The sequence below is a fragment of the Eubalaena glacialis genome, chromosome 9 (genome assembly GCF_028564815.1).
Source record: "Eubalaena glacialis isolate mEubGla1 chromosome 9, mEubGla1.1.hap2.+ XY, whole genome shotgun sequence".
Taxonomy (NCBI): Eukaryota; Metazoa; Chordata; class Mammalia; order Artiodactyla; family Balaenidae; genus Eubalaena; species Eubalaena glacialis.
The window spans coordinates 33101083-33115112 of NC_083724.1; the positions used below are offsets into that span (position 1 = coordinate 33101083).

Here is a 14030-nt window from a genome sequence, read left to right on the forward strand (position 1 = left end):
TGATAAATTCAAGGGTAGTTTAGTTCAGAAGCTTACAAGGTTGTCAAGCACCCAAGTTCTATCTGCTTTACTACCTTCAACAGAGAGTTTCATTTTCAGACTTGTCCCCTCTTGGCTATAGTTCCAGATACAACAGGCAGACATTAAGACCAGTAGGACTGTTTCCTCCCATGTATATCTTTGTAACTGTAGGAAAGTCTTTTCCAGAAGTTCCGTATCCCAAACAGGCTTTCCCTCAAGTCTCATTAGCCAGAACTATAGGATATGTCTCTTGTTCGTTGCTAACCAAACACTGATAAGAATGGAAATACCACCATTAGACCCATTATCATTCACCACCTGTGCTGAGGCTTTCCTATCCTGTAACACATGAGAAAGCAAACTCAATCAGGAGTCTATCAGAAAAAAAGAATGAGGGGGAAAATGTGATTGTAAGATTGAAATAAACATTCTCAGACTAAAAAGAGAAATGGGAAAGGTTTTTGTTGTAACCACAAGTTAAGAAAACAAATAAATGAAACCAAATCAATAAATAACAAATCAATAAGACTGCTTATATCTGATTTTGTACCACACAGTTCAGGCTTCATACTGCCTGAACAGTCCTGAACACTCATTTTCACACCTAATTATATGTTGCCCCATCATATCCTATCTTATTTCCTTAACTGGACTGTAAACTTCTTGCAGATTAGAAAACTAATTTTTTACATAATTTTCAATGCTAACAATATAAGAAACAGCAAACACCAACACTTATGAAAAGCTAACATATATTTATATCCTGTAATAATTTCCCTTCTCATTAAACCTGGCAGACTGAACACAAACATTCATCTCTGTTCTTTTCCAAAACTCAACTAAAATGACAGTAAAGAACTTTAAAAGGTATAAATTCACAAGACTAATGAGAATACAACAGAAGATATCAATGGACAAGAAATTTTAACAAAATTTTGGAAGCTGGAAAGACTATGGACATGTTGCAGCTGAACTTAGCAGAGCAGAGAAAGCTGAAACCTAGGGCTGCAGAAGGGGTGGATGGTGGGGGAGAAAAGCAGTGAGAAGCAAACCAATGCACAGCACTACTCCAGAAAGACTCAGTAACCAGAGGTACCAGCTACCAGGTAAGCAGGAGGATGTGTATGGTGGGGTTAAAAACAGAAGGATTAGTTGAAAGTTTATGTAAGGAATAGGTAGTCTATCAGATGTCCTCTCCATAGGCCCAAGCAACTGGACTGCCTCTATCATCACAGAAGACAACACTCCAGGAGAGTATCTGGTGGTTGCCCATCAAAATAGATCCTCCTCTGTTCACCTCTCCAGGTAATAAGGCCCCTACTACTGCCCTGCTACCCATTCTCCCTCTCTCTCTCTCTGCTACCCATTCTCTCTCTCTCTCTCTCACACACACACACACACACACACACACACACACACACCCCTTCCAATTAGCACTCTTAAATATCGACAGCTAGCCAAGGAAAGCCTAAAATACTGTAGACTGACACAAAGAAAGGAAGGAAGGAGGGGAGGAAGAAAGGGAGGGAGGAGGGAGGAAGAAAAGGAGAGAGGGAAAGAGAGAGAAGAATACATTTAAGAAAAGGAAAAAAGAGAGAAGAGAAGGAAGGAGGAAAGAAGGGGAAGGAAGGAAGGAAGGAAGGAAGGAAGAGAGGGAGAGAGGGAGGAAGGAAGGAAGGGGGAAGGAAGGAAGGGGGAAGAAGGAAGGGGGGGAGGAAGGAAGGAAGGAAACACAGAAAAGGAAACAGAAGAAAATTTTTAAAAATATAATAATAATACCACCATAGAGAGACTGTATGATACTGCATCCATAAAACAAGAACAGGAGGATTCTCTTTAAAAGAAAAAAAAGAGAGAATTGAGAGAAAAAAGAACATATTCAGAAAAAATAGGATTCTGGTTCTTTCATCTTAGTTGGAATGTGGATGCGATAGCTAGAGCTGGAGCTGCTGTTTTACATGTAAGACAGAAACAAGTTGAGGATTGGAAAGCAAGATAAAAACAGCCTGAGTCTTTAATGACTGTTGAGCTGCCACTGGAGCCCTAGACCACCTCCAAAACTATGAGAGATTAAAAATAAAAGCAAAACCAAAAAACCTCTATCTCATCTAATAAGCTATTTTTAGGTTTTCTGCCACTTGCATTTTAACCATATACTAACTAATACAGTACATGTTACACAGTAAGTTTTCCCCCAAACCCCTATAAAATGAAACAAAGAAAATTATGTTCTAAGCTTATGATATTGTTCCTATTAACTATGCTTAAGTCTATTTTACATTAGCCAAGAAAGCTGAATGCTAACACTTCAAATTTCAGGATAACATTCTAATCAAGTCTATCATGTGTAATAAAACGTAATGCTGAAGGACCTATGGAATATAGTCCCAGGTGTCCACAGCACACTACTCTCATTGTTTTCAGATGTTGCAGAATCACTCCACTAAGGCTTACTTTCAATTTCCCTACAGTCTGACTTTCTTCTTTTAAATTCATATTGGATGACTGATGGCTAACATAATAAATATTTTATCTTTCTACACCCTTCCCCCAGGAAAAACATGCCTTTTTGAAAATGAGGCACTGTTAGACACCTGGAGTCTAAACTTAGTTCTTAACTCTTTTGTCCACAGTGAACACTGTGGCTTTTAAATGTTTTTATATTGCCATAAACTATCTATTAAAATATGCTATTCAATCTTACATAGATAAAAAAATTACTTTCATAACTAAACTAGAAAACCTAGAGATAGAATGATCAAGATTATGGAATAAAACATAGCTCAGTATGAGTTTAACTGCTTAGCTTCAGACAGCATCACCTATATTGTAAATTATAATTATTCTGATACTGTCTAAAATTTTCTTAATAAGTAAAAATTTCAGAAAATGCTGAAGGAAAAATGTTCCGGCAGAAAAAGATCTATATAACTCTGGAATAATTTTCTTCTGAATTCTGACGCAGCTAATTAAATCAGTAATAGACCTGTTTCTATCCCCACAACTTTCTCCCAGGGTTCTGGCCTTTCCATTGATGACTGGGTGGTACATGTGGCTAGGATCTGAGGGTAATGACAGCAAGCACATTCGTACAGAATAAATACAAGGAAAGGGAAATTTGCCAGAGGGAAAATGCCAAAGGTAAAATAGGACAATAAAAGAAATAGTCTTAATAGACCACAGTCCACCTATTTATTCCTTTCAGAATCAATTCACTTGCCAAATTCTTACCATCTTTGTAACTGAGCACTTCAATATAAACTCAGGACTTTGACACACACATTATCAAACACAGGTATGATCAATCTGAAGTAAACAACTCCATTTCTATATTGTTACAGTGCTAAAAGAACAAGCCCTCCTTATTAATCAAAGCATGGAACACTTTGTTTCTGCTCATGACAAGAATAACCAGTTTAGCAGACAACTCCTCCATCCTTAAAAGTCATAGCACTTATTGCTTATGGATAAAGAAGAAAGAAGTTAAGAGATGACTAAATATTAATCTTGAATTCTATTCATATTTGCATTGAAATTTTCATCTTATTTTTCTTGGCACTTATTTTCTATACTTTTACAAAAGACTTAAGTACTAGGAAGACAGCTGGTATCTATGAGAGAAAAAGTTGACACTCTTCTTACTTGTATAAGGTATGCAGTTGAGGGTGTTAAATATTATTTATACTGAAAGGCTTAATGACCACTTCCACCCTCCCCCCACCCCCCAAGAAAAATTAATGGAGGGCCACACAGCTTAAAATTTATACTGGGGGAGGTTCTTCTGAAGGATCAAATACCACTGACCTATCCCACAGCAAATAAGACAAGGTAACCTGCCAAATCAATGCTCAGTACTCAGTAAACTTGACGTTCCCATAAATGCCACAACCACTCCATCAGACCCTAGCCAGACCAGGTTCTATGAAACCACCACAGTCCCTGAGACTGGTTCTTCCTTCTGTCTATCTCTTAAACTGACCTCTAGCTAATATTTCTCAACTTTGGGCTTTCCTCAAAGGGAAGCAGTGAAGTTGGGAAATTCCCTCATATCAAACAGTGATTTTTACCTCTTTAGTCTACATGCACCTGAAACAACAGGAACACACACTCACAGTTCAGAAAACTTGCCATGGGGTGAATGAAATTAAGGGAAGCCCTTTAGCCGAAGTCCACCACCTTCACATTATAGTCAACTATCAAACAGTTTGTATTTTAATTATTAACTGCTCAATTCATCACTGTGTATAACTAAAAAGGCATTGATTCTATTCTTATATCCCTTCCTAAAAAAGGAATAATGTGAGAGGGGTATTTGTAGAACAGAAAACCCAGATGAAAAAATGAATAATGTTTTTAAATCGACAGGAGCTAGATGTTTTAGCGAAGACTCTTATCTAATAGTCTCAATGCAGGTGAAATGCACAACAAATATAAATCAGAATATGTAACTGTTTCTTGTGGTAAAAAAAGAAAAAAATGGAAAAAAAGAAAGAAATAAAAAAACTCACCTTCTCAATATTTATCTGGTGCTTTCTTAACCTCTCCAGGTCTGTTGGGATTACTATCTTAGTAAATTTCTGAATAGCTGGTTCAAGACGGCGTAATTTCACTTTTTCTTCATCTTCAGACATCCTAAAAAAATGTTGTCTCTCTTCTACTTGCAACATCTACCTTCTCCACTCATGTAGAAAAACCTAAAAGGGAAATATTTATTTAAGAATTTTAAAAATCAATTTCCATTATTTTTAAAAGCCAACAATTAGGTAATTTTATAATATATTCTAAATACATACTCAACTTAATGCTGAACTTCAGTGACTGGTTTTTTTAACAAAACTTTTATTTTAAAATCTTTTTCTCTCTACAAAGGTAATGTATATTCACTTTAGAATGATTAGAAAATAGGAAAAAGAGAATAAAATAAAATCAACAATCATCTCCTCACCTATAGTTAACTACTCTTTCCATTTTTCCCCCTCCCACCCCCCTACTTCCATTTTGATGCATGTCTTTCCAGGTCTTTTTAATATAAGGATATATATATGTATGCATATATTTAAATAACTTTTTTCAAAAAACCAGAAGTATACTGTTCAAGTCTTTATCTCCCAATGTACCTTGGACAGTGAATAATGTTTTCTAAAAAGGTGTCAAATGGCAAAAATGGAAGAAAAAATTTCATTCTTAACATTTCTGCTGTAAAAACTCCATTTCTAATATAACATATGTAATTATATACTTCAAATATATTATAAAATGCAACTCTTCTCATTGATGTCCTTTAAATTGCGTCTTCCCTTTCTTACAAAGTGATTAGCATTGTCTACAATCAGTACAAGTAACCAGTGACAGAGCTAGAATAAGAACCCAGTATTCCTGAGAGTGCAATCAAATGCTCTTTCTAATTCACCAGTAGTTTTTTTTTAGCAGTGTTCCAGAGAGTCCAGGGTTATGTCTTTGGGGTCAGGGTAGGTGATGGTAAAGGTTGTCAAGTGGACAGGCTCCAGGACCCCACACCTGCTTCAGCTGGAGAAAATTTACTTATATCTATTTCATAAATTTGAACTTATTAGATTTTCCGTAAATAAAGGGCTCCACTGCTTAAGCAAGCTTGAAAACCACTGTTGTACATCATGTTTTCATGCCATCTAATTAGCCATAACCTCTCCCATATTAAAAATAAATAAGTTGACTATGTTAATTCCATTGGGTTATGGTATCTTAGACTCGGGTCCATAGAGATAGGGGTTTGGGACTTGAGGAGTTCCTGAATGTTTACAAAAAATTATGAATATATTTTTGAATTATTTCAGAAGACAGAGTCCATTGCTTTCATGAAATTATCAAAAAGCTCTATCACTCCAGAATCATTAAGAACTATTATTCTAAATAATGTTGTTTCTTTCACAACTGAAAATCTTGAAGTGTTGGTTATACAGATTCTCTCATCTACCAGTAACTTGGTCTTTACAGTTAATCTAAGCTTGAAAGCAAAAAAGGAAAATCTCCAGACACCAAAAATAAAGAGTCTAACAGCTACAGTACTTGGTGGGAATTAGAGATGCATGGGGAAGTTCACTGCCAAAAGATTGGTCCACAGACCCAACAAAATGGGAAAATTTACAGCTAAGGGACTAGAGATAATAAAGTACCCTAAAAATAAAATTAAAATAGGTACATTTTAAGATAAAGATATAAAGAAACAGAATCTTAAAAAAAATTAGATAATATTATGAAACAGTAACAAGCCAATCTGAAAATAAACCAAGTAAAAATTCTACAAATAAAAACCTCCAAAGATGCATTAAACAGTAAATTGTTTACTGAAAAGACAATTATTGATTGGAAGCTATCAGTATGAACACAGAGGAATAAGGACACATAAAAAGACGATAAGCAACATTAAGGATAAAATGACAAGCTCAATAACAAGTAGGAGTCCCATAAGGAAAGACTAAATAAAGTGGCAAAAAGGCACTATTCAAAGAGAATATGCTGAGAATTAAGATGTAAAACCTCAAACTGAAAATGCACATAAACATTAAGTAGCATAAATAAAAAACAAATTTACCTAAACACATGGAAGAGAAATTTCAGAACATTAAGGACAAAGAAAAAATATCTTAAAAAGCAAACCAGAGATAAAAGACAGATAAACTAAAACAACAAAAGCAGTAAACTTTTCATCAAAGCAACATATCAAAAGATAGGAATATCTTCAAAGTGCTGAGTTGGTATATACCCAGGTTAATTATTATCCAGAAGTGAAGGTAAAATAATCATTTTCAGACATACAAAGACTGAGTTTATTACCAAGCCCTTCATTAAAAGAACTACTAAAAGGCATGCTTTAACAAAAAAGAAAATAAACCCAAAGGAAAGGAATGGCAAGGAGCAAAAATATATAATAAAGTATACTGTTACTGGGTGAATAAAGGAAGCAGTGAATAAAAGAATAAAAGATTTATTTTGAATAACCTGATCAAATATAATAATGTTTCCATGTAAATTATTATTTTTCTATAATGTATTTTTTATAGCAGCATGGTATCACATTGTACAGATGTTCGATAATTTAATCATCTAATGTTGGCCACTCAGGATGTTTCCAATTTTCCACTATTATAAACTAAACCACAGTGTAATTACTCTTCTTTCACACAAATCCATACTACCATCTATGATTATTTCTTTAAATACCTGGAAACAGAATTAATAGATACACATATTTTTTAAGGCTTCTGATACTAAATGTCCCAAAAAAGGCTGTGCCTATTTACATTCCCACTAGCAACATATCAAAATGTCCATTTATCTGGATTAAAGACTTAAATGTGAGACCCGAAGCCATAAAACTCCTAGAAGAAAACATAGGCAGTATACTCTTTGACACTGGTCTTAGCAATATGCTTTTGGATGTCTCCTCAGGCAAGGGCAACAAAAGCAAACAAAGAAATAGGACTACATCAAAATAAAAAGCTTTCTCAGTGAAGGAACCCATCAACAAAACAAAAAGGTAACCTACTAAATGAGAAAAGATATTTGGAAATGATATATCTGATAAGGCATTAATATCCAAAATATACAAAGAATTCACACAACTCAATATCAAAAAAATAAACAATCCAATCAAAAACTGCGTAGAGGATCTGAACAGACATTTTTCCAGGAAAGACATACAGATGGGAAACAGACACATGAAAAGATGATCAACATCTCTAATCATCAGGAAAATGCAAATCAAAACCACAATGAGCTATCACCTCACACCTGTCAGAATGGCTATCATCAAAAAGACAAGAAATTTCAAGTGTTGGTTGTTGGCAAGGATGTGGAGAAAAGGGAACCCACGTGCATGTGGTGGGAATGTAAACTGGTGCAACCACTATGGAAAACAGTATGGAGGTTCCTCAAAAAATTTAAAACAGAACTATCATATGATCCACCAATTCTAATTCTAGGTATTTATCTGAAGAAAATGAAAACACTAACTGAAAAGATATATACACCCCTATGTTCATAGAGCATTATTCACATTAGCAAGATATGGAAGCAACCATTAAGTGCTCAAAGATAGATGAATGGCTAAAGAAGATGTGATACACATACATACACATACACACATACACACATACACACACACACACACACACACACACACACACAATGGACTATTACTCAGCCATAAAAAAGAATGAAATCTTGCCATTTGCAACATGGATGGACCTAGAGGGTATTATGCTAAGTGAAATAAGCCAAAGAAAGACAAATGCCGTATGATTTCACGTACATGTGGAATTTAAAAAACAAAACAGAACAGAAACAGATACAGAGAATAACCTGGTGGTCACCAGAACGGAGGCAGCGTGGTGAGTGAAATGCGTGAAGGGGAGTAAGGAGTGCAAATTTCCAGTTATAAAATAAACAAGTCACAGGGATGTAAGGTACAGCATAGGGAATATAGTCGATAATATTGTAATGACTTTGTAGGATAATAGATGGTTACTAGACATCATGGTGATAAATTCATAATGTATAAAAATGTCAAATCATTATGTTGTATACTGGAAATAAATACAGTATTGTATGTCAACTATACTTCAATTTAAAAAACTTTAAAATGTCCATTTATCCGTACTCCAACCAATACCTGATATTATCATTCTTCTTAAGACATTCAACTGGTGACAAAAATGGTATCTCATTATTGTCTTATTTTGCATTCTTTAAATTACTAATGAGATTGATTTATTCTCTATTTGCATTTCTTCTTTCATCAATTGCCTGCTCGTGCTACAGGGACTGTCTTTCTCTTATTATATTAACATATAATAGTCTCATAAATTATCAATATTTCCCTAACACTAATGTTCCCAGTTTATCACATTGCCTCTTGTGTTTTCTTCCACTATGCAGATTATATAAGAAGCTATCTTTATATCTATTACTATTCCTATCAAAATGTTTTTTAACATACCTGGTATTCAACAGATGCTAATGGAACTAAAACACTTCTTCACATGTCTCTTCTACACTGTTTCTAATCCTATCACTCTAGTCAAACAGCACAATATGCATAGCACATTACAAGTGTCTTAATTGGCCTGCGTTTAGACTCTTTCCCTTCTCCAATTTTTCCCCATAGTTTACCACCAATGAATATATATCTAAAACACCAAAGGCAACATGCTCCTCCTCTGAATAAAGACTTCTAAGAGTTCCCTATTATCTGAACAAGAAAATAAAATGTTCGTAAGTAATCCACCCAATCTACTGAAATATCATCACCCAATCTCTACTTTTGGCTTTGCAAGGTGCTCCCTCTGTCTAGATGCTCTTTTATATCCCATCTGCCTCTCAACTTTGTGTATCATTTGAGATACAACTCAAATGATTCTGCCTTCTCTTCCACTAATCAGTTTATGGTGTACTTGACAAACCCCAATTATTGACTATTTGGCTTGTTTTCACTGCTCCCCTATGCTCTGATGATAGCTCTTTTTTTTGAATTCAAAAAGTAATATTTCCAGGTCAGAGTGCATGACTCTGCCCCTCAGCTTTTTGTGCTCAAGGAATAACCTGCTGCCTCACAAGGGCCATCTCTCGGGGAAGACATTCTGGCCCAAGACCCTCCCAAGAGACTTTTCCAACTCTTGGTCTCCTTCTAGAGAGTATTTTTTTTTCTCTCCACCATTTCCATTTCTATAAAATTACAATAAAATACCCATATAAAACTAAGAAGGGAACATAGCATTCAAATAGTTGCATAAAGTATGATGTTACTGAAACAAAGTCATCCAACAGTGCCTCTGATCATAAAATAGCTCAAATAATGTTTATAAGCTATTAAGGGAAGGTCTTAATTCAATATAGAAACTGTGGTTTAAAAGTGTGATTAAATAATGAGTTGAAAATGTATTTCAGCATTTCTTGATTTTTAAGTCAGAAAACTGGGAAATATTTCTGATATAATTCAAACATAGGATTAAAAAATACATTTACATTAACATCACAGGTATTTAAAATATGCCTATGAAAAAACAAGAGAAAACACACAAAAATGCCTAATTTCTCAAACTTCTGTAAAGTTGTTGTATTACTTTTAACTTTATTTTTCAAGTGTAATGGAATATTTGGGGTGACAGAATTGTTTGTATCATGACAATGGTGGTGGATAAACAATTATATGCATTTATCAAAATTCACAGAACTGTACACCACAAAAGGTGAATTTTTGTATATTAAAAAACAAAAACAACGAGATGTGGGGGAACCCAAAATGAAATACAAACTATAAAAAATAAAATTAACTGTATTACAAATGAACAACATAACCACAATGAAAGAAGTAGGGGAAGAAAATAACTAATCTAGGTAACTTTGGAAAATAGATGCTGGATACTCTATACTAGTGTCTAGATATAGGATCCTAGATACTAAACTGGATACTACAAGGCTAAAGACAAAAAGAATTACACACAACTATACTGTACTCTAGTTAGTAAACTCATAGGACTATGGGTTAGAAATCCTGAAATTACTTTATGTGTATACTAGGACTGAACAAATAAGGAAATATTTTGTAGAACACAAAAGCCAGATTTCTCACTGTTGAAGAAAGAAGTTACAAGTAAAAGGCAAGACTATAATGAACCCTGTGGTACTGTATTAGAAACAGAAGTATCAGAATAAACTTTAGAAAAAAAATATATATATATACAGACATATATCTAAAATACATGTGTGTATATATATATACAGATAAACACAAAAATAAATATCTTTGTAGATGCATGAATATACACATATGTGTGCCTGTATCTCCATGAAATATATGGATTTACAGTTGACCCTTGAACAATATGGATTTGAACTGCGAGAGTTCACTTACAGTGGATTGTTTTCAATAAATACGATTTTTTCAATAAATACTACATGATCCACAGTTAGTTGAATCCGTGGATATGGAACCGCAGATACAAAGGGCCAACTATGGGACCTAAGTGGCTTCGGATTTTGCTATCCACTGCAGGTCCTAGAACCATTCTCTGTGGATACCAAGGGACGACTGTATATACAGCTAGAAATATATACATACACTCTCACACACACACACACACGCTTCTAAGATGTCTTCTGCCAGGCACTGGAAGTAATGATAACCCAGTAGCAATGAGCACACCTAGCACCCAGATCCTTGGTGTTTAAATACTACTCTCCAAACAAAGAAAGCAGGGGTCTTTGGGGAAATGGTGGATTCCAGTGCAGGGAAAACACAAGAGAAGCTTGGAGCATCTTAGGGTGCCAAAAAGCAAGGAAGTTCTCAAAAAAGGATGAGAGCCTATAAAAAGGGCACAGGAAGCAACCTGAAAAAACTTGAAATGGACGAAGCTGGAACAATTTGAGACATAAAACAAATAACGAAAGTGTAGGAAAATAACCAATAGAAAAATAAATGAGTCCATACAGATACAAAAAATTAACAATAAATAAATAAATGGGATGAAGATGCAGCTCTTCCTTACAGAAAAACTCCAATTAATAAATTACGAAGGGGCGTCCCTGGTGGCGCAGTGGTTGAGAATCTGCCTGCCAATGCAGGGGACACGGGTTCGAGCCCTGGTCTGGGAAGATCCCACATGCCGCGGAGCAACTAGGCCCGTGAGCCACAACTACTGAGCCTGCGCGTCTGGAGCCTGTGGTCCGCAACAAGAGAGGCCGCGACAGTGAGAGGCCCGCGCACCGCGATGAAGAGTGGCCCCCACTCACCGCAACTAGAGAAGGCCCTCGCACAGAAACGAAGACCCAACACAGACAAAAAAAATAAAAATAAATTAATAAAAAAATAAATAAATAAATAACGAAGGAATGAGGGAAACAGAAAACCACCATTAGAACATTACAGTAATAATTACTGAAGGCAAGATCATCAATGGATGCTAAAATCAACAAATTAAAGTTTGAGGAGAAACAGGATATTTGCATTGTTTAAAAGTAGTTCTCCCCCAAGATATTGATTAATTACAAAGGGAAAAATAGTTACTTTACATTAGAGAATCCCAGCAGATACCACCTTAACCAAGTGATCAAGAGCAATATCAAATGCAGTGTGTCATATCATGTACCCCTCATATGATGAACTACTGAGAAGGGCATATACACTTCTGTGGTATCAACAAAAGTACACAACCTTAATCTAATCTTGAGAAAACATCAGACAAAACCCAACTGAAGGACACTCTACAAAATAACTAACCAGGACTCTTCAAAAGTGTAACAGTCATGAAAGACAGGAAAAGACTTAGACGTTGTCACAGATTGGAGAAGACTAAGGAGCCATGCCAACTAAATGCAATGTGGGATCTTAGATTGGATCGTGGAACAGAAAAAGGACTTTAGTATAAAAAATGATGAAATCTGAAGAAAGTTGGTGATTTAGTTAACAGCGTTGTACTGAAGTTAATTTCTTACTTTTGATAATTGTATTATAGTTATGTAAGATGTTAACATTAAAGGAAATTGTAGAGAACTCTGTATTACTTTTGTAACTTTTCTGTAATTGTAAAATATTTCAAAATAAAAAGTCTCTTAAAACAATGTGTAAACTGATGTTTCCCATAAGACAGGTCAAATATTTTGAGGTCAAAGAACTGCAATCATATTCACTGCACTAACACTTGGGGTGGGCGGGGGCGGGTGCCAGGTGCTTTACAAACTACCTTTAGTGCTTACAACTATTACCAGCTGAGTACCACACTACTCACGTTTCCAATAAGGAAAAAGTACTGGGAGGTTAACCAAATTACTTAAGGTTATTTATAAGTGAAAAGCCCCATTTCTCAGGAAAAGTCCAATATCGCTGGCAACGCCCCCTTCCAAAAAAGTTATGAACACCTTCCCACATTTCCCCACACCTGGGGCACCGAATTCCCTCAGGCACGTCGCCCCGTTTTTCTCATTGGGGGAAGGGGTACTGAATTTGGAAAGAAAAGTCAAGGCCCTCGGACCTACCTACCGTACGGTCTGCTCTCTGAGCCTCCGATTCCGAATTGTAAAAAGGGGAGACAGACGTGGGGCCTTCTGCGAACCACCCTCCCCGGTATGGCTGACAGGAGGCTCCCCCCTCGCGCCCCAGGACCTCCCCTCAACACCCTCGAGCCTCTCGTCATTCCTCGCAGCGTCACCCACCGCGCACCTGGGCCACATAAACCAAACGCCGCCTCCCCCCACCCCCGCCCCCGAACGGGTGGCGCGGGCCCCTCTCCGGACCGAGACGCCGGCGACCCTGATGACCTAGGACCCACAGTGCGTCACACGCAGGGCAGACGAAGTAACCTTTTCCACCCCGAGACCCCGGGAGGCCGTCAAGCTCGCCCGGTCGGCCGCCTCCCTATACCCGCTTCGAAAGCACCTCCAAAACCGAAACCACCACTTCTTCAAGCCGAGAGGCGCTCCCACAGCTTTCGCACTTCCAACCTGATGCCCTGCTTCCTGCGGGGCGCCCCTCCCGCGCGCTGGGCTGGCACCGGGCCCACGACGCGGGCCAGAGCCTTACGCCCCCGAGGGGGCCTATCGCTATCCCCTTACCTCCCGCCGGGGCGTTCGAGGCCGGTGGGTACGCACGGCGCAGGCGCAGGCGCGGGCGCGACGGGACGGGGCGTCGCGATAGGCGGGCTGGGCTGCGCCGCGCCCCCTCCCGCCCAGTCCCGGCCTCGAGGGGTGTGGCTGGCGGCCCTGTGTGTACAGAGGCGGTCGCCGCTCTGGACAGTCTTACTAAATGGTCTTGATTTGTGTTGTGGGGTTGTAACAAGGGAGCCAAGAGGAAGGAGACGCACAGATGCTCTTTAAGTCTGTCTGTTCGTTGTGTTTTAAGTGTGAGACAATTCACATCTGTATAGCCCTCTACATTTTGCAACTTTTTTCTGTCCATTTTCCTCTGTTCTTCTAGGAATTTTATTGATGGGCTGGCCGGGTGTTCTTACCTCTTTACACTGGTAGAAACTGAAGCT

At 37.3% G+C, this 14030-nt stretch overlaps 1 protein-coding gene across 6 annotated transcripts in view; it reads right to left on the bottom strand.

Annotated features, from left to right (window-relative positions):
* STX17 (syntaxin 17) overlaps positions 1-13636 on the bottom strand; it is an 84480-nt gene extending 70844 nt beyond the window's left edge. Inside the window, exons 1-2 of one of the 6 annotated variants that reach the window (XM_061200186.1) lie at positions 13609-13636; positions 4530-4715 (exon numbers count right to left, since the gene is read on the bottom strand). In XM_061200186.1, the coding sequence (XP_061056169.1) occupies positions 4530-4688 (159 nt within the window). In that variant the 5' untranslated portion in view covers positions 4689-4715; positions 13609-13636. Of the gene's footprint in view, positions 1-4529; positions 4716-13036; positions 13110-13432; positions 13585-13608 lie in introns of those variants that run through there. The other 5 variants (XM_061200184.1, XM_061200183.1, XM_061200185.1 and 2 more) reach the window with 5 other exon arrangements.
* Between the last annotated feature and the right edge of the window lie 394 nt (positions 13637-14030).